We start from the raw sequence: 20,133 nt of genomic DNA on the forward strand, positions 1-20,133 counted from the left end.
GGAGCTGACTGGAAACACAGGGGCTGAGAGACTGGCTGGCAGCTTGGTGTGTGTGAGGCAGAAAGCCAAGAGAACCAGTCCTGAGTGTGACCCCAACAGGAAACTGAGTAACAGAGTTTGCTTCAGGCCCAGGGTTACCTGGAAAGGCAGACTTGGAGTCCTAAGTAAGAAAACTGCCGGCTGCTGTTTGTTTGTACCGTGTTCAGGGCACAGGAATGTGTGTACATCGTTTGTAACTAATACAGATTGCACCACAGAAATACCTGACTCCTATAATCCATTTCTCCTCCCAATGGAAGAACCCAGCAAGGCCCCAAACACTGGCTAACTGCTGAGGTCAAAGGAGCAATGGTACAACCCGAGTCAGAATCTAGACCTGTGGAGGCAAATGCATTGGTGGGAAACAGCTGCGGGGAGCTCCAGCAGCAAAGAGCCTGTGCAGAGGAGCAGATTGCTGCTAATTGTGGACTTGAGCATGTCCAGCTTTGTGTGCCGAGCAGTCCCCGTTGTCCCTTCTCTCAGGCCTGACACTCTTCTGCCCACAGTCACACAAAACCCAAACGAGGTTCCCTGGCTCATATTTCTGCCCAGCAGAACCAGCCCAGACAGTAACAGGGGGTAGCCATGTTAGTCTGTATCCACAAAAACAACGAGGAGCCCAGTGGCACCTTAAAGACTAACAGATTTCATAGAATCACAGGGTTGGAAGGGACCTCAGGAGGTCATCTAGTCCAACTCACTGCTGTAAGCAGGACCAATTCCCTGCTAAATCCCCAAATCTCTAAATGGCCCCCTCCAGGATTGAACTCACCACCCTGAGTTTGATGTATTTGGTCATAAGCTTTTGTGGGTAAAAAAAAACAAACCACTTCCTCAGATGTATGGAGTGAAAATTACAGTTTCAGGTATTATTATACATGAGGAGAAGGGAGTTACCACCTAGTGATTATGGGATCAGTATTGGGCAAAGGACAAAGACCACATCAAGGACTGGTAACATGACCATTATCACCTGACTCTGCACAGACTGGCCTAGGGGGAGGGTCAGTGAGATGATTATCAGACAAACTCTGTGTCTGAGCGTGTCCATCCATATCCTTATTCTCTTCTCCCAGGATCCGGCTGCAGAGGGAGAGGTTTGCCCAGTAGCGAAGGTGCTAAGTTACCCAGATTCTGTTCTCTGATCTGTGTGAAGTGAGGCAAGTCACTGATTCTGTCTGGGCCTGAATTTCCCCTTTTCTAAAAAGGGGGAAACAGCCCTTCCCCATCTCACAGCAGCAGAGGCATCATATGGGTGTGGGGGAGGGGGAAAGAGGGCACATGGGGTCATATGTCCCCCAGTTTTGCTGCCTGTCTTGCAGTGACCATGCTCACAGAGACTGAGCGTGTTCAGTAACATCAGCTGAAAGTGCTGCCCTCACTCTGCCCCCAACCCCTACACTGTGGGCAGGTTGTCTCTGCACAGCAGTATGGTGAGGCTAATCACATTGGCATTTGTGAGGTGCTCAGACAGTGCAGTGATAGGGGCCAGGTAAGGACTTGGAATCGCTAGGAGTGCAGCTGTTTCCTGTCACATCAGATCACAAAAACATCACATTAGGGTTGTCACAAACTTTCCTAATTTCACACTGACTCCTTCACTGGCTGGTGTTTCTCTTAAGATGCCAGCTCCTGGAATCCTGTGATTATGTGACAATCTCAGCTCTCACTTTAACAAAGGTCAGTGTCTTGCTCTCATGGCTGAGTAGAAAGAGTTGAGAACGTGACCAGAGCGAATCATGAACGCTCCAAAACAAACAAAAACTCCAGAATTTAATTTTTTAGAAAAAACCCCCTCATGTTTCCTTCAGCGATCCTCAAGATTTTTGATTATGTGGTGCTGGCAACACTGCCTTGGCATTGATCAGTTTGTTTTCAGGCCTCTTGTCTCCAGCAAAGGCTCTAAGGACCTAAATATAAAAATAAACACGTATGCTGGTGCAGGGCAGGAGGCGATAAGGGGAGAGGAGAGTGGTGCTGGGAGCAGAGCAGCCCCAGCCAGAGCCAGAGAGGTGCAGCCCAAGAAGGTGAGGTGAAGGCAGAGCATCTGCAGTGCTGAGGCAGAGGGGAGCTGCATCTGGGGCAGTGTGTAGCCAGGTGCAGTGAGCACCTGGGGAGAGTGAGGGGGACCCTGAGCAGAGAGCCTGGTGCAGGGAGATGCCCCCAACCAAGGGGCCTTGCGTACCAGACTTGGAGGAGCATAACCCTGACAGGAGGAGACGGATGCCGGGAAGAAGGGTCCTGCCACCTAGAGCCTGAGGGCATCTGGCCACCACTAGAGCACGTGTCCAACCTGCAGCATCCCTGCAGCACAGCCAAGGCCTCTGACGAACAGTCTGTGAACTGCCCTGACATTCCAGAGAGACTGGTTGTGGATCCCCCTGTGCCCACAAAGTGAGGTGACATGTTTTCCTTTCATTTTTCCCATTTTTTCCTTAATTTTTTTTTTATTACTTGCATTTAATAAATGGTATTTGTTCTGAACTCTATGCAATGGTCAGGGAAGAGATCAGGGAAGCTTGCAGAGTGGAGAGAGCACCCCACAGAGGGGACACCCTAGCCCCTGTCCTGAGTGACCATGAGAAGGTTGGGGGTTGAGCCCCACAGGAATTCTGGGCCCAGCCTTGTTGGGATTACAAGAGCTCTGCCACACAGAACAGTGGAAGGGGAGAGACCTCGAGGACAGGCAGGTCTCTGGGTAAAGGGAGTGGGAGTGAGGACTCAGTTCCTTTCACTTTCTGATTCCACTGCGGTGGCGCATAAACCAAGAAAGTTCCCCACAATAGCAGGACTGTTCCCCCACTTTTTTTGTGCACATCTAATGGTTTTTCCTAAAATTAATTAATTATTTTAGGAAAAAGCATCATAGCAGTCACCAGCGAGAGCTGCTGGCTGCACTCTGATGCCACCAAAAATTTGGTCGTGAGAACCTCTGGGCTAGATGATCGATTTGTGATGATCCCTTCTCACCATAACATCTGTGATGCTAACAGAAGCCAGACACAGAGAGGCGAAGCGCAGTGCGGGGATATCGCTAGGACCCAGGAGCAGCTGGGTGGGAACGAGCGCTGAGCTCCGGCCCGGCAGCAGGAAGTGACTCGTAGCCGCTGCGGTGACTCTGGCTCCCAGGCTCCTGGCGAGATCCCCGAGCCCCGGCGGCTGGTGCTGGGAGCCCGGAGCCCTGGCTGCAGCCGGGAGAGGGGAATCTCCAGCAGGGCCCTTCCCGCTGCTCCCCAGGAGCCTCTCCCAGGGCAGAGCCCCCAGCCCGGCCCGGCCCCTGCCCCGGGGGGCCCCGCTCGGAGGGAAGGTGAGAGAGACCCGCCTCCCCCCGTCACCCCCGGGCTGCAGGGGGAGGTTTGGCCCCGGGCTGCTCCCAGCGGAGCTGGCTGCGATTCCTGCCCGGGGCCCGGGAAAGCTGCCGCCAGCCCCGGTGCGTGCGGGGCGGGAGGAGCCAGCCCGGGCCGTGCTGGGAGTGGGACAGACACACGTGGGGGGAGCCGGAAGGGGACTGAAGAGGGGCGCGGGGGGGATTGAGGGGGAGCAGAGAAGTGTGAGGTCGGGGGCAGGAGGGGGGTGCAAGGGGCAGGTTGCACCGAAGGGAGGATGGGGTGTTGTAGGGGAATCAGGGCGTGGGGGGAATGATGGGGCTGAGGGAAGGAGGCTGGACTGGAGGGAAGATGGGGGGGGGGTCACTACGAGGGGAAGGGGGAATGTGGGGAGGAGACAGAGCAAGAGCGGATTTTGGGGGGAGGGAGAGCCCTGGGGTAGGGAGAGATACAAGGCAGTTCCCTTGTCAGGAGGCTTCCCTGCCCAGCTGCCAGTGCGGATTTGTTCCCCTAGAAATGGCCAAACTAGCAGTGAGGGGAGGGCAGGGTGACCATCTGTCCTGATTTGGGCAGGACAGTCCTGTAGTCAGGGCCGGCGCTTCCATTTAGGCAACCTAGGCAGTCACCTAGGGCGCCAGGATTTGGGAGGAGGGCATTTTGCCACCCTCGGCGGCAATTCGGTGGTGGGGGATCCTTACGCGCTCCAGGGCTTTGGTGGCAATTCGGCGGCGGGTCCTTCACTCGCTCCGGGACCCGCCGCTGAAGTGCCCCGAAGACCGGGAGCGCGGAAGGACCCCCACCTAGGGCGCTAAAAACCCTGGCGCCGCTCGTGCCTGAAGTGCAGACTTCATGTCCTGATCCCGGGCTGAATGACTGTGAGACACCATTTGTCCCGGATTCGCGGTGCCAGGGCTCTGCACCTGCCCCAGGCTCAGGGGCAGCGCCAGCCTGTTCCCTGTGGGCGGGGCTGAGGTGAGCTATGAGGCCCCGCCCCTTACTCCTCCTCATTCCCTGAGACCCCTCTTACTAGCCAGGCCAGAAACCAGAGTCAGGCCATAGCAAGAGGCACCCAGGGACCCCAGGCTGCTTTGAGGAGCCCCAGAGCCTCCACCTGCCCTGGGCAGTGCACACTGTGGGGTGGGGATACAGTCTGGGGGATGTTCTCTCGCACCCCAGCCCGGGCTCCCTGAGCTGCTCTGATCATTCTATGGTCTGGCTCTAGGTTCTGACGGGGGAAAGAGGAGAAGCAGGGGCTCTGGCCTCAGGTGAGGCAGTTGGAGGGAGGAGCTGCCCCGAGTGGTAGGGACAGGTGAGAAGAGGCCTGTGTAAGGCGAAGAAGAATTGAGCAGTTTTTTCCCTTAGCTTTGAAGAATTAATGTGGGCTGCCCCTTTCTCTTCTCCTTCTACTGGGACAGGCCATTCCAGTAATGATCACATTCCTGGCTGTTGTCTTGTTTTATAATGAGTGAGATCAGAGTAGGTTTTATTTTATTTTGTCAAATATTGAGCTGAAAAATTGCTGAAACTTTATTTTAGCTAGTAGACTCCCCCACACACGCCCCCGTCCCCCCAAGTTTGACTTAGACTCTGATTGACTGAGTAAGAGAAAAATTATGGTTCGAGTGTGGTTCCAGTTCCATTAAAAACTACCAGTTCAAACTGGTTCTCTAGTTCTCTTCTTGTGTGAGTCCAGGTGGACAAATGAAATCTGCAGCTGCTGACCTGTGCCTGGGATCTGCTGGGGCAGCCCAGGGAGGCCCAGTCATGGGAGGGCACCTCTGGTTACTGCTGAGCAGAGGAGGCTGGTGTCTCTCTGTCTCTCCCTGCTCATGATATTAGAGCCCAGGAGTTAACTGAGCTTCCTGGGTCAGTTGATGTTGCATCCTCCTTTGTGATCCTGGAGCCCAGACTAAGCAGCTGCTGCTCCTCCGGCAGGTCTGTGCTGGGGAGAGACTTTAATTAAAGTCCCCTCTGTGCCCAACCCTGGGCTTTTCCCGCACCAACTCCTGAGCCGGAGCTGGCAGGCGAGGAAAGAGAACAAAAAAACCTTCAAAAACAGACTCCAACAAGAAACTGCAGAATTGCAATTAATTTGCAACCTGGACACCATTAAATTAGGCTTGAATAAAGACTGGGAGTGGTTGGGTCATTACACAAAGTAAAAACTATTTCCCCATGCTAGTTTTTTCCCCTACTGTTACTCACACCTTCTTGTCAACTGTTGGAAATGGGCCATCCTGATTATCACTACAAAAGGTTTTTTTCCCCTGCTGTTAATAGCCCACCTTAATTGATTACTCTTGTTATAGTTGGTATGGCAACCCCCATTTTTTCATGTTCTCTGTGGATATATATCTTCCTACTGTATTTTCCACTCCATGCATCCGATGAAGTGGGTTCTAGCCCACGAAAACTTATGCCCAAATAAATATGTTAGTCTCTAAGGTGCCACAAGTACTCCTGTTCTTTTGGAGGGAAAGTGCTGTGGCTGGGCAGGACAGTGATTCTGCACAAAGGGCCCCATTCAGGGACCTGCTGGTGAATTTGTACCAGAGGGGGAGGGGCTCCCCATGAGTCTGTGGGTCTCTGAGCTGCTGCCCCCAGTGACCCAGCAGGCTCACACTGGAGAACAAATGCCCATGGGAACGGGACAGTCCCCAGTTCTCCCAGGCAGAGGGGGAGGGAAGGAGACAGGAAGGGGAGGGGCGAGACCGAAAGGGGCAGCAGGAGCAAGAAGCGGGGAGGGAGGTTCCCAGCTCCCTTCCCTGCCCGGATCCGTTCCCTGCATCCCCTGGGCAGACTGACTCCCCTAGGAACAAGGGGAGGAGCTGACAGGAGAAGCCAGATCCTGCCCTGGCCGGGTCACCGTGCTGCTGCGGGGATGAGCTGCCCTCGGGGCCAATGTCGGGGGAGATCTTACAAAGTGGCTCCTTTGATTCTGCTCCTTTCTAGACTTTGTCTTAGTGACTCCATCTCTGGGGGGTTTTAAAAGTGTCTCAGGGGGTTCGTGCTGGTGGGAGAGGCCAGGTCTGTGTTGTAATAAAGTGACTGAGGGTTTTCCCAGCGTGGCAGAGTCCAGAGCCCAGAGCGTTGGTCTGCAGGGAGAAGGGGGTGTGACATGCACTCAAGCCCCTTCTGAAACCTCCCCCATTGCCCCTCTCACCCTGACAGGCTGAGGAATCACGTCCACATTTCACTCCAGATCATCCTATCTTCCAGGACACGGGGAAGGGAAATGGCTTTGATGGAGCCAGCTCAGGTAGGGGATTTTCAGGGAGTTGCAGGTGGGGTTGAGAGACAGTGAGAGGGGCAGGAAAGACATAGGATGAAGCAGGGAGGGGACAGGGTGTGTAAACCCTCTATGACACATTGCACCTGGGCCTGATTTTCTAAAAAAGGCCCATTGGCAGGGGGGGATTCCCCCATTTCTGAAGCAGGAAACACTCCACTGGGGAAAGCTGGGAAAACTAACCAGACTCCCAGTGCTGGAGCCAGGACTCACTACCCAGAAACTGCTGTGAAATATGAAGGGAAGCTGTCCCTGGCTCAGAGCTCTGCTTCCCGGATCAGCCTGTGGTTGGCAGGTGTGTGGGAAATGAGAAGACTCTGCCCTGCTCTTTTTGCTGGGGGGACAAGGAGCTCTCAACTTCTCCCACCTCCTGAAGCCCCCTGGCTGCTCTGAGCAGTAGGGGTCTGAGTTTGTTACTGTGGCCCTCCCAGAGCTACGAATTCTTTTCCTTTTCCTGTGACTAGCAGGATTGTGGCTGGGGCAGCAGGTGCTGAGTGGGGGACTCTTGTTTCAGATGCCGGTGACCTTCGAGAAGGTGGCTGTGTATTTCACCCAGGGGCAGGGGGCTCTGCTGGACCCCACTCAGAGAGCCCTCTACAGGGACGTCATGCTGGAGAACTATGAGCTGGTGACCTCGCTGGGTAAGGGAATCCTGTCGTCTCCGTTATTAGGTGCTGTGGGGTCTGCATGTCTGACTCTGGTCAGGTTCTTCCCTGGTCAGTTAGATTTGAGGAGGGTCACGTAGTCCACAGCTCCATTGTGAGAGACTTTCGTCTCCATACCCCGTTCGAGGGAACAGAAGAGTCAGAAGCCTAATGGACAGGCTAATTCATCCCTATCTCTCCAGCTGTCAAGGGGCCAGAAGCAGGGTATTGCCCTGCCTGTATTATTTCTCCTTCACGCACCGTTCACCTTCCTTCCTGGGACTAGCTCCATCCATGGGAACGCTCTCGGTTCTGCAGGATTGGAAATAGGCAGCAGTTTGACACCCGAGCTGTCTGTGTGTCAGCAAGTCCCCCAGAGCATCTACCCTGAGACCTCCTAGTGAGGGTGTAACAACACCTCCGCTCCCTCAGATGTCTGCTGCTCCTGTAGGGTTTGAGTTACCACAGTCCCATGTAGGGTCAGGTTAAACTCAGGGAATGTTCCTTGTGAAAAATACTCTACCAATGCTCCATGTGTCCTGAGCTTGCCTGATTTCACTGCTACGCAGGATTCCCCATTCCCAAACCTGACCTGATCGCCCGGCTGGAACAAGGGGAAGAGCCGTGGGTCCCAGATCTCCAGGCCTCTGAAGAAAGGAAGAGCCCAAGAGGCACCCACAAAGGTGAGGAGTCAGGGAAACTGAGACAAAAACATGTGGTGAGTGAAGGAAAAAACTCGCGCTCCCGAAATGTGCGATGAGTGAGAGCCCTCAGTTCTGCCCCATCTCACCCAGGTGAGGGCTGCAGTCAGCAGGTGTGACTGAATTTTACTTGATGACATGACAACTTCCCACCCATCCTGTTGGCTGTCGGAAATTTCCTCCCTGACTTTACTTCTCTGGGAGTGTTGGGGTGGGATGTGGAGGAAGAATCCAGTGTCTCCATCTCCCAAACAATTACTGCGTTGTTCGTTACCCCTGTGCTATTCCCCTTTTTGTCCTGTCTCCTTGGCACAGGCTGTGACTCCTTCTGGATTCTCTCTCTCTCAGCAGGTGATAGGACGGTGAGTGAGAACAAGGAGGAGAATCAGCAGGAGGAAGGTCCTGGGAAAGTGGTATCACAGGAGATGGTTTTCAGAAAAGCTGAAGGGAATTTTTCCCAGTGCTTGGAACAGGGAAATGCCTGGAGAGATCGACACAGATCAGAGATGCAGCTGGGAAACCATCTCAGGAAGAAACTGGATGAATCCATTCAAGGTGGCAGAGGATGGAAGGATCCCAAGGAAACCGTAGTCCAGCAGAAAAGTCACAATGAAGAGAAACCTTACAAATGCCTTGACTGTGGGAAAAGTTTCCGTTTCAGTGCAAACCTTCTTAAACATTGGCGAACCCACACAGGAGAGAAGTCCTACGAATGCTTGGACTGTGGGAAAAGCTTCAGCGAGAAGTCAAACTTTATTATACATCGGAGATTGCACACAGGAGAGAGACCGTATAAATACCTGGAGTTCGGGAGAAGTTTTAGTCAGAGGTCACTCCTTCTTGCACATCAGAGACTGCACACAGGAGAGAGACCCTATAGATGCCTTGAGTGTGGGAAAAGTTTCAGTTTGAAATCAACCCTTAATAGACATCGGAAAACACACACGGGAGAGAAACCGCATAAATGCCTGGACTGTGGGAAAACTTTCAGTCAGCGCTCAAACCTTACTAAACATAGGGGAATCCACACAGCAGAAAGACCATATAAATGCTTGGATTGTGGGAAAACATTCGGTCAAAGCTCATACCTTATTAAACATCAGAGAATCCACACAGGAGAGAGACCATATAAATGCCTTGAGTGTGGGAAAAATTTCATTCGTCACTCAAACCTCACTAAACATAGGAGAATCCACACGGGCGACAAACCCTATGAATGCAACGACTGTGGGAAAAGTTTCATTGAGAGAACAAAACTTACTAGACATCAGGCAATCCACACAGGAGAGAAACCCCATAAATGCTTGGATTGTGGGAAAACTTTCAGTCAGAAGTCCCAACTTCTTATACACCGGAGACTGCACACAGGAGAGAGACCTTATAAATGCCTTGAGTGTGAGAGAAGTTTTAGTCAGAGCTCAAATCTTATTACACATCAGCGAACCCACACGGGAGAGAGACCTAATGTATGCCTTGAATGTGGGAAAAGGTTTAAGCACAGTTCATCCCTAATTAATCATAGGAGAATCCACACGGGAGAGAGACCCTATAAATGCCTTGAATGTGGGAAAAGTTTTATGGAAAGTTCATCCCTTACTAAACATGGGAGAATCCACACGGGAGAGAGACCGCATAAATGCCTCGAGTGTGGGAAAGGTTTTATAGAAAGTTCATCCCTTACTAAACATGGGAGAATCCACACAGGAGAAAGACCCTATAAATGTCTTGAGTGTGGGAAAAGTTTCAGTTTGAAATCAACCCTTAATTCACATCAGAAAACCCATGCAGAAGAGAAACCCCATAAATGCCTGGACTGTGGGAACACTTTTGCTAGGCGCTCATCCCTTATTAAACATGGAAGAATCCACATGGGGGAGAGACCTTATAAATGCTTTGACTGTGGGAAAAGCTTCAGTAAGAGCTCAGAGCTCACCAAACATCAGAGAATCCACAAGGGTGAGAGAACCTAGAAATCGCTTGACCGCAGGAAAAGATTCAAGTTGACTTCACACATCACTGACCACCCATTAGAATCTGGGGGAAGCTTCATTTGGTGCTCCCGGAGTATCAGGCACCTGCCAATCCACATAGGGAAGAAATCTCTGAGATGTTCTCATTGTGGAAAATGCTTCAAGTGGAGCTAACGCCATGATGGACATCAGAGACTCCTCCACACAGCAGGGAAATTCTCTCAGGGCCCTGACTAGGGCTAGTCATGGTGACCAAGCCATTTCCTCGTTCCCACACACATCAGGGGCATTTGGCTCCCAAGGATCCAGCTGCCCATCGCTGCGGTGAGGATCCAGCAGCAGCCGAGCAGCAGCTGGTCAGTGACCCTCTAGCTCTGCCTGGTCTAAGCAAACCCCAGGCAGAGGAGAAGCCCCAATTAGCCCCTCCTCCACCCCTCCCCCTCCCCCCCCCCCCCCCCCCCCCCCGTTGCAGTCCTGGCTGCTGAGCTGATGGGCCATGGGTGAGGGAAAGGAGAGAAACTCCTCCAGCTGCTCCCTCTGCCTGGCTGAAGTTCCCACCTCTCCCTTCCCCTCCCAGCTGGGATCCCCCTGCTATAGAGATGAGAAGGACACTTGGGCCAGGCCCCACCTTCACTCTAGACAACTGTCCTCAGCCCCTGAGATGGGCTCCTCCACTTACCTGGAGCTGTTCCCTGCAGAGCGAGTGTTCCTGGGGGCTGGTAACTCCTCCCCTCCCCAAATCACCCAGGGCGCTGGGCTCCAGGGGATCAAATAATGAGGGACCAGACTGATGGGTTATGGAAGGAAATGGGATTGAATGGTTGGAGCTGGGGATCAGGGGGAGCTGGGTGCTGGGGTATCGAGTGTTTGGGGCTCATGGGATTAGAGGTGAGGGAGAGCACAGGGGTAGCGAGGTGCTGCCTCTCATCACTCACCCTATCTGCCCCATCCCCCTGCCCCCTCTGCGTTCAGACAGCACCACTGAGAGGGGCTGATTCCCAGAGGGCCTTTTGTGGGAGGCCTGGAGATCCCCCCTCTGCCTTCACAGCATCAGCTTCTGGACATCTATGGTAGGAATGATGGTCAGGATCAGCCAGTGCATCTTTGTGACTGTGCACCGGATTTCCTGGTGTAAACTCACTCCGAGCATCTTATGTGTAATGCTAAGATTTTGTCATGGATATTTTTAATAAAAGTCATGGACAGGTGGCAGGCAATAAAGAAATATTCACGGAAGCCCGTGATCTGTCTGCGACTCTTACTAATAACATCTATGAAAAAATGGGGAGGGAGAAGGCTCCAGCACCCATTGCTGCGGGGGCTCTGGGGTCTCATGGCGGCTGGGCAGCTGCGGGAGCTCTATCTCAGAGCTCTGAGGTCTCCCCACCATTTGTGGCTCAGAGCTCCTGGGCCCCCCAGTGCCTGTGGCATCCAGGAGCTGTGGGGGGCCCCAGCCACCTACGGTGACTCAAAGTCCTGGCAGCCACCCACGGCAGCGGGAGCTGTGGGACACCCACACAGCCTGCAGCAGCTCAGAGCTCCAGGGGGCAGCTCTCGGCTGCCATGGGTCACAGGGGGACCCCGCAGCTCCAAGCCGCCATGGGCTGAAGTCACAGAGGTCTCTGGAAGTCACAGATTCCGTGACTTCTGCGAATCTATAACAAAATCGTACCTTTACTTATGTGTTGTGACCCCCTCCCGTTCACAGGGTGATCATTAGTCCCTGAGTTCCCCCATTGGGGCCGGATTGTCTCATTCCCAAATAGTCTCACCTTACTCCAGGCTGTGCTGAAAAGCATTTAGGTGTTTGAACATTTTCTCCCTTGTGGACCAGAATTAACTACATGCTAAAAAAGTGAGAGCAGGGACAGTAAAAAAGTGGTGTTTTAGCTTCTGTGCTAGTTTAAGGCAATGGGGTGAGCCTGAGGGATTCCCTCCTTCCCCCAGCACTGTCATGGTCCACTCTCGATAGAGCAGCCTCTGTCCAAGCGATGGAGAGTTTTATCCTGTCTCCATCCTACCTCTCCACCTTCCAAGGTGTCACTTACCACCATGTCCCTGGCTCTCCATATTTAGGAGTCACAGTTTTGATGTCTATGATCTTAAGTCAGACCCTGGAGGGCTGGAGAAGGAAGTGTCACATACCTGGGAGTGGACGGAAATCCCAATGAACCTCAAAGCACAGTTTGACCTTTCAGAATTTATAGCCCTGTTTCCATCTATTGGTAAAATTGCTTCCTGACTTTTTCTAGGCTAATCCAGATTATTTTTAGATGGGAAGGTTTTTTGTATATCTCTCTCATTCTTAAATTATATTTATGCTAATACTTTTGCAACTAATACAACCAAATAATGAGGTGAGAAATTATGCCTTTTTAGCCACTTCAGAAGAAAATAGGTATCTTTTTTTCCCCTGATTTTGAGTCTTAAAGGATTCTCTGAGATTTCACTGTATGATATGAAAGTGTTTTATAGCCCACCCAAACATCAGAGAATCTATAAGGGTTTGTGGGTTTCTCTCTCTTCATGAAGGCCGTTAGGTCACATACTTTGATATTGGTTTAGTTTGACAGGACGTAGCTCAGATTTGTTGAGGAATTCACGAGACAAATGGTCATTTGCCAAAATCGTCCTTTTTTAGATTTGATTCTAATCTTTATCTAACTGTTTGTCTTGAGATTTTTGTGTGTGGTTTAAAGGACGACAGTGATCAGTATCTCTCAGCAGAAACATGATAGGGCGAGCTAAAGTAACACTGCGAGAGGCTGAGACCGAAATGGGGAATGAAGTTACTGCCTGATCCCCACAGAGATGTGAGATACCATTGGGAGTGGGAGAAGGTGGGGGTAACTGAGCTGGGAAACTGCTGGTTTGCTCTTCAGAGACAGATAACTGAAGCTCAGAACTGTGAACTCACTGCAGAGAGAAACTAGAATTGGACTGCGAGTGTTGTGTGTAGCTGCACCTGAACTCTAAAGGGCCATGAACAACATCCCAAAAAGAATGAGGGAGGAGGGGCAGCATCTCCCTGTTGCTGAGATGCCGAGGTTGGGCGCAGGCAAGAAGAGATCCGGGGATGTCAACAGACCTGGGCCAGCCTTGAAGCCAGGCCGACACCCAGCATTAAGGCCAGGGGGAGATGGGGAACCTGACAGCGCAGCTGGTCACTGTGGTACGGCATCCCATATCTTTATAGAGATGCTATTATGATATGGTTATGGCATAACTATGATGTATTTTAAACAAGATAGGTCATGTGACAGATCATTGTAAAGGTTATAATTTACTGAACATGATTATCCTATTTGTATGCGTGTATCATTTTTATATCAAAGTTAGGAATATTGACTCTGTATGTGTATTACAAATGTGTTTACACCTGGGGAACGATTCAGTCTAAATGGCTGGCTGGTAAGTGCCATTGGAGAGAATAATAGGTCTTCAACAAAGCTAATCTCCCACCAAGGAGCCTTCCTGAGGAAGCTTCAAACCACCTGCAAGTCATGGCTACTGTGATGCTACAGGGTCATGTGACCAGATCACCTAGTACTGGACTCCATCTTGGAAAACCAGTATTTTTCCACTGAAAGGTGTGGGAACCAAGCTTGGCGACAAAGGATTCCCACCATATGCACAAGCTATTTAAAGCAGGGGAGTGATGACATCATGGTTCTTCCCTTATTCCCTGCCCAGAGGAGACTCTGGGGAACAAGGACTGAACTGGAGAGGAGTGCCGAATCCAGGCTAGAGGGGTTTCTAGCCTGTGAAAGGAATTCCTGAGAATTTTAAGCTGCAAACAAGGGCAGCTGACCCCTTAAGAATCTCTGGAACCGGCTTAAATCATTATTTAGGGTGAGAAGTTGCTTTTCATATCCAATCTCTTTAGTACATTAAGCTTAAATTGTGTTTTGTTTATTTGCTAGGTAATCTGCTTTGATCTGTTTGGCATCCTTTATAATCTATCTTTTGTAGTTAATAAACTTGTTTTTGCTTTATCTAAAACCAGTGTGTGTGGAAAACATAACTTGGAGCAGAAAGCTGTTTATATTCCTCTCCACATTGAGGGAGGGGGTGAATTTCAGGAGCTTACACTACAATTTCCTGTGCAGCGCAGGATGGTATAATTTTTGTTTTAAATTCCAGAGGGAGGTGCGTGCCTTAGGAACTCTCAAGTGCCTTAGCTGTGCCTTCCCATGCAGAGCTGATCACAGATTCTGTATGAACTCCAGCTGGGTGTGTCCCTACCTGTATGTGTGCTGGCAAAGTGCAGACAAGCTTGGGAGAGGGCTTCGCAGGCTGGTCACAGCAATACAGTATATAGGGAACACAGGCCGGTTGGATAGGGGGGATCAGTGGTACCCCAGTTCCAGATGGCACCCCGGGAGGAACCTGTCACAACCCCCTCCCCATCTACTGCAGTGTCCTGCGTGGGGACAAGAGAAACTGTCTCTGCCCCACTGACACCACACTGCATCTCTCTTGTGACTAATCCCCTGTACCTCATGTTAACCTCTTCAAGATGGTTTATGATACATTGTACATAAAGAATGCCCGGTGAGCAATCATTGGAAAACTGATGATCTGCTGAACATTATGCCATTGAAATGTGTGTAACACCAGTGCATGTAGAATCGTGAGATTTTACTGTATGTTTGTTACTAGGGTAACCATATTCCAGGTCCCCAAAAAGAGGACACTGAGGGGCAGGGAGCTGGGGGGTTAGAGTTGTGGGTGCTGGGGGGGTGCAGTGGGGGTATTCATGAGGTGAAGGCAGTATCGGTTGCCGTCACAGTGGCAGGGTGCTGGCAGAAGCCCAGAACGCAACGACAGGCATAAGTCAGGGCCTATTTGTGGGACCCCTTCCCCAGGGGCTGGGACCTGGGTAGGTGGGATCTGGCAGCCATTTCTCAGCTATGGATGTAGGGGAATGGACCAACTGGGAAGGTGACCAATCAGGGCTGTTTCTGAGCTGCAGCCTGGCCCAAGTGTCCTCCTCATCTTCGTGGCAGGGGGATCCCGACTGGGAGGGGAAGGGAGGGGGGGAACTTCAGCCAGGCAGAGGGAGCAGCTGGAGGAGTTTCTCTCTCTCCTTTCCCTCACCCATGGCCCATCAGCTCAGCAGCCAGGACCGCAGCAGGGGGGGTGGGGATGGGGTGGAGGATGGGCTAATTAGGGCTTCTCCTCTGCCCGGGGTTTGCTTAGACCAGGCAGAGCCAGAGGGTCACTGACCAGCTGCTGCTCAGCTGCTGCTGGATCCTCACCGCAGCTATGGGCAGCTGGGTCCTTGGGAGCCAAATGCCCCTGATGTGGGTTGGAACAAGGAAATGGGATTGTCACCATGACTAGCCCTAGTCAGGGCCCTGAGAGAATTTCCCTGCTGTGTGGAGGAGTCTCTGATGTCCATCATGGCGTTAGCTCCACTTGAAGCATTTTCCACAATGAGAACATCTCAGAGGTTTCTTCCCTATGTGGATTTGCAGGTGCCTGATACTCCGGGAGCACCAAATGAAGCTTCCCGCAGATTCTGTTGTGTGGTCAGTGATGTGTGAAGTCAACTTGAATCTTTTCCTGCGGTCAAACAATTTCTTGGTTCTCTCACCCTTGTGGATTCTCTGATGTTTGGTGAGCTCTGAGCTCTTACTGAAGCTTTTCCCACAGTCAAAGCATTTATAAGGTCTCTCCCCCATGTGGATTCTTCCATGTTTAGTAAGGATTGAGCGCCTAGCAAAAGTGTTCCCACAGTCCAGGCATTTATGGGGTTTCTCTTCTGCGTGGGTTTTCTGATGTGAATTAAGGGTTGATTTCAAACTGAAACTTTTCCCACACTCAAGACATTTATAGGGTCTTTCTCCTGTGTGGATTCTCCCATGTTTAGTAAGGGATGAACTTTCTATAAAACCTTTCCCACAGTCAAGGCATTTATACAGTCTCTCTCCCATGTGGATTCTCCTATGATTAGTTAGAGATGAACTGTGCTTAAACCTTTTCCCACATTCAAGGCATATATTAGGTCTCTCTCCTGTGTGGGTTCGCTGATGTGTAATAAGATTTGAGCTCTGACTAAAACTTCTCCCACACTCAAGGCATTTATAAGGTCTCTCTCCTGTGTGCAGTCTCCCGTGTATAAGAAGTTGGGACTTCTGACTGAAAGTTTTCCCACAGTCCAAGCATTTATGGGGTTTCTCTCCTGTGTGGATTGCCTGATGTCTAGTAAGTTTTGTTCTCTCAATGAAACTTTTCCCACAGTCGTTGCATTCATAGGGTTTGTCGCCCGTGTGGATTCTCCTATGTTTAGTGAGGTTTGAGTGATGAATGAAATTTTTCCCACACTCAAGGCATTTATACGGTTACTCCCTGTGTGGATTCTCCGATGTTTAATAAGGTATGAGCTTTGACCGAATGTTTTTCCACAATCTAAGCATTTACATGGTCTTTCTGCTGTGTGGATTCCCAGGACCGGCGTTAGTGTTTTTAGCGCCCTAAGCACACGGCCATTTCGCTGCCCTGCGCGCTGGTCTGCAGGTGCGGTGGAGTGCCGCAGGCATTCCTGCGGAGAGGGTCCACTGGTCCGTGGCTCCGATGGAGCTGTTGCAGCCGTGCCTGCGGGAGGTCCACCGGAGCTGCGGACCGTCCGCAGGAATGCCTGCGGCAGCTCCACTGGAGCTGCGGGACCAGGGGACCCTCAGCAGGCACAACTGCAGCAGGTCCACCGGAGACGCCTGCCGCCCCCCGCCGGCAAAATGCCGCTCCCTAATAATCCTGACGCCCTAGGCGATTGCCTAGGCCACCTAAATGGAAGCGTTGGCCTTGTGGATTCCCCTATGTTTAGTAAGGTTTGAGCGCTGACTGAAACTTTTCCCACACTCAAGGCATCTATAGGGTCTCTCTCCTGTGTGCAGTCTCTGATGTGCAAGAAGGAGTGACCTCTGACTAAAACTTCTCCCAAACTCCAGGTATTTATACGGTCTCTCTCCTGTGTGCAATCTCCGATGTATAATAAAGATTTACTTCTCGCTGAAGCTTTTCCCGCAGTCCAAGCATTTGTAGGACTTATTTCCTGTGTGGGTTCTCCAATGCTTAAGAAGGTTTACACTGAAACGGAAACTTTTCCCACAGTCAAGGCATTTGTAAGGTTTCTCTTCATTGTGACTTGTCTGCTGGACTACGGTTTCCTTGGGATCCTTCCATCCTCCGCCACTTGAATGGATTCATCCAGTTTCTTCCTGAGATAGTTTCCCAGCTGCATCTCTGATCTGTGTCGATCTCTCCACGCATTTCCCTGTTCCAAGCATTGGGAAAAATACCCTTCAGCTTTTCTGAAAACCATCTCCTGTGATACCACTTTCCCAGGACCTTCCTCCTGCTGATTCTCCTCCTGGTTCTCACTCACCGTCCTATCACCTGCTGGGAGAGAGAGAATCCAGAAGGAGTCACAGCCTGTGCCAAGGAGATAGGAGAGAAAGGAGAATAGCACAGGGTAACGAACAACGCAGTAATTGTTTGGGAGATGGAGACATTGGATTCCGCCTCCACATCCCACCCCAACACTCCCAGAGAAGTAAAGTCAGGGAGGAAATTTCCGACAGCCAACAGGATGGGTGGGAAGTTGTCATGTCATCAAGCAAAATTCAGTCACACCTGCTGACTTCAGCCCTCACCTGGGTGAGATGGGGCAGAACTGAGGGCTCTCACTCATGGCACCTTCTGGGAGCGCGAGTTTTTTCCTTCACTCACCACATGTTTTTGTCTCAGTTTCCCTGACTCCTCACCTTTGTGGGTGCCTCTTGGGCTCTTCCTTTCTTTGGAGGCCTGGAGATCTGGGACCCACGGCTCTTCCCCTCGTTCCAGCCGGGCGATCAAGTCAGGTTTGGGAATGGGGAATCCTGCGTAGGGGTGAAATCAGGCAAGCGCAGGACACATGGAGCATTGGTAGAGTATTTGTCACAAGGAACATTCCCTGAGTTTAACCTGACCCTACATGGGACTGTGGTAACTCAAACCCTACAGGAGCAGCAGACATCTGAGTGTGTGGAGGTGTTGTTACACCCTCACTAGGAGGTCTCAGGGTAGATGCTGTGGGGGACTTGCTGACACACACACAGCTCGGGTGTTAAACTGCTGCCTATTTCCAATCCTGCAGAACCGAGAGCGTCCCCATGGATGGAGCTAGTCTCAGGAAGGAAGGTGAAAGGTGCGTGAAGGAGAAATAATACAGGCAGGGCAATACCCTGCTTCTGGCCCCTTGACAGCTGGAGAGATAGGGATGAATTAGCCTGTCCATTAGGCTTCTGACTCTTCTGTTCCCTCGAAGGGGGTATGGAAATGATAGTCTCTCACAATGGAGCTGTGGACTACGTGACCCTCTGTCATAAACAGATAGCTAAGGGTTAATGTCTCTTTCACCTGAAGCACCTGACCAGAGGACCAATCAGGAAACCGGATTTTTTCAACTTTGGGTGGAGGGAATTGTGTCTCTGAGTCTTTGTTTTCCGTCTGCCTGCTTTCTCTGAGCTTTGGAGAAGTAGTTCTACTTTCTAGTCTTCTGTTTCTAAGTGTAAGGACAAAGAGATCAGCTAGTAAGTTATATGGTTTCTTTTCTTTGGTATTTGCATGAATATAAGTGCTGGAGTGCTTTGATTTGTATTCTTTTTTGAATAAGGCTGTTTATTCAATATTCTTTTAAGCAATTGACCCTGTGTTGTATCATCTTAATACAGAGAGAACATTTGTACTTATTTTTCTTTCTTTTTATATAAGCTTTCTTTTAAGACCTGTTGGAGTTTTTCTTTACTTCAGGGAAATTGAGTCTGTACTCACCAGGGAATTGGTGGGAGGAAGAAATCAAGGGGAGATTTGTGTGTTGGATCGCTAGCCTGATTTTGCATTCCCTCTGGGGGAATAGGAAAGTACTTTTTGTTTCCAGGATTGGGAACGGAGAGGGGGAGTCCCTCTGTGTAGTTTCACAGAGCCTGTGTCGGTGTATCTCTCCAGGAGCACCTGGAGGGGGGAAGGGAAAAAGGATTATTTCCCTTGGTTGTGAGACTCAAGGGATTTGGGTCTTGGGGTCCCCAGGGAAGGTTTTTCAGAGGGACCAGAGTGCCCCAAAACACTCTAATTTTTTGGGTGGTGGCAGCAGGTACCAGGTCCAAGCTGGTAACTAAGCTTGGAGGTTTTCATGCTAACCCCCATATTTTGGACGCTAAGGTCCAAATCTGGGACTAAGGTTATTACACCCTCCTCAAATCTAACTGACCAGGGAAGAACCTGACCAGAGTCAGACATGCAGACCCCACGGCACCTAATAACGGAGAGGACAGGATTCCCTTACCCAGCGAGGTCACCGTCTCGTAGTTCTCCAGCATGACGTCCCTGTAGAGGGCTCTCTGAGCGGGGTCCAGCAGAGCCCCCTGCCCATGGGTGAAATACACAGCCACCACCTCGAAGCTCACTGGCATCTGAAACACCAAGAGTCCCCCACTCAGCACCTGCTGCCCCAGCCACAATCCTGCTAGTCTCAGGAAAAGGAAAAGAATTCGAAGCTCTAGGAGGGCCAGAGTAACAAGCTCAGACCCCTACTGCTCAGAGCAGCCAGGAGGCTTCAGGAGGTGGGAGAAGTTGAGAGCTCCTTGTCCCCCCCAGCACATGGAGCAGGGCAGGATCTTCTCATTTCCCACACGCCTGCCAGCCACAGGCTGATCCGGGAAGCAGAGCTCTGAGCCAGGGACAGCGTCCCTTCATATTTCACAGGAGTTTCTGGGTAGTGAGTCCAGGCTCCAGCACTGGGAGTCTGGTTAGTTTTCCCAGCTTTCCCCAGTGGAGTGTTTCCTGCTTCAGAAATGGGGGACTCCCCCCCTGCCAATGGGCCTTTTTTAGAAAATCAGGCCCAGGTTCAATGTGTCATAGAGGGTTTACACATCCTGTCTCCTTCCTGCTTCATCCTATGTCTTTCCTGCCCCTCTCACTCTCTATCAACCCCACCTGCAACTCCCTGAAAATCCCCTACCTGAGCTGGCTCCATCACAGCCATTTCCCTTCCCTGTGTCCTGGAAGGGAAGGGAAATGGCTTGTCAGGATGATCTGGAGTGAAATGTGGACGTGATTCCTCAGCCTGTCAGGGTGAGAGGGGCAATGAGGGAGGTTTCAGAAGGGGCTTGAGTCCATGTC

At 51.2% G+C, this 20,133-nt stretch overlaps 3 protein-coding genes across 7 annotated transcripts; 1 reads left to right on the forward strand and 2 right to left on the reverse strand.

The window, feature by feature from the left end:
• Positions 1–3,147: 3,147 nt before the first annotated feature.
• LOC127033283 (zinc finger protein 883-like) lies at positions 3,148–13,971 on the forward strand. 5 transcript variants are annotated; one of them, XM_050921223.1, is made up of 5 exons: positions 3,148–3,346; positions 6,537–6,624; positions 7,169–7,295; positions 7,868–7,981; positions 8,348–13,971. In XM_050921223.1, the coding sequence occupies exons 2-5, from the start codon at positions 6,601–6,603 to the stop codon at positions 9,967–9,969; spliced, it is 1,887 nt and encodes a 628-aa protein (XP_050777180.1). In that variant the 5' UTR covers positions 3,148–3,346; positions 6,537–6,600; the 3' UTR covers positions 9,970–13,971. The 5 variants fall into 5 exon arrangements, with proteins under 5 accessions (XP_050777180.1, XP_050777184.1, XP_050777185.1 ...); XM_050921227.1 differs by having other exon boundaries at positions 8,351–13,971; XM_050921225.1 differs by lacking the exon at positions 3,148–3,346 and adding an exon at positions 3,783–4,337.
• An 877-nt stretch (positions 13,972–14,848) lies between these two features.
• LOC127033367 (zinc finger protein 665-like) lies at positions 14,849–16,304 on the reverse strand (the record flags this gene model as incomplete). Its single annotated transcript, XM_050921406.1, has 1 exon — positions 14,849–16,304. A coding segment is annotated over one exon (924 nt), but the record flags the coding sequence as incomplete, so codon positions are not given.
• An 827-nt stretch (positions 16,305–17,131) lies between these two features.
• Positions 17,132–19,427, reverse strand: LOC127033139 (zinc finger protein 251-like). Its single transcript, XM_050920943.1, has 3 exons — positions 19,298–19,427; positions 17,739–17,852; positions 17,132–17,370 (listed from the first exon to the last, which is right to left on the reverse strand). Exons 1-3 carry the CDS (start codon positions 19,422–19,424, stop codon positions 17,132–17,134), a joined length of 480 nt encoding a protein of 159 aa, XP_050776900.1. The 5' UTR covers positions 19,425–19,427.
• Positions 19,428–20,133: the final 706 nt, after the last annotated feature.

Source organism: Gopherus flavomarginatus, chromosome 12, assembly GCF_025201925.1.
Source record: "Gopherus flavomarginatus isolate rGopFla2 chromosome 12, rGopFla2.mat.asm, whole genome shotgun sequence".
Lineage (NCBI taxonomy): Eukaryota > Metazoa > Chordata > Testudines > Testudinidae > Gopherus > Gopherus flavomarginatus.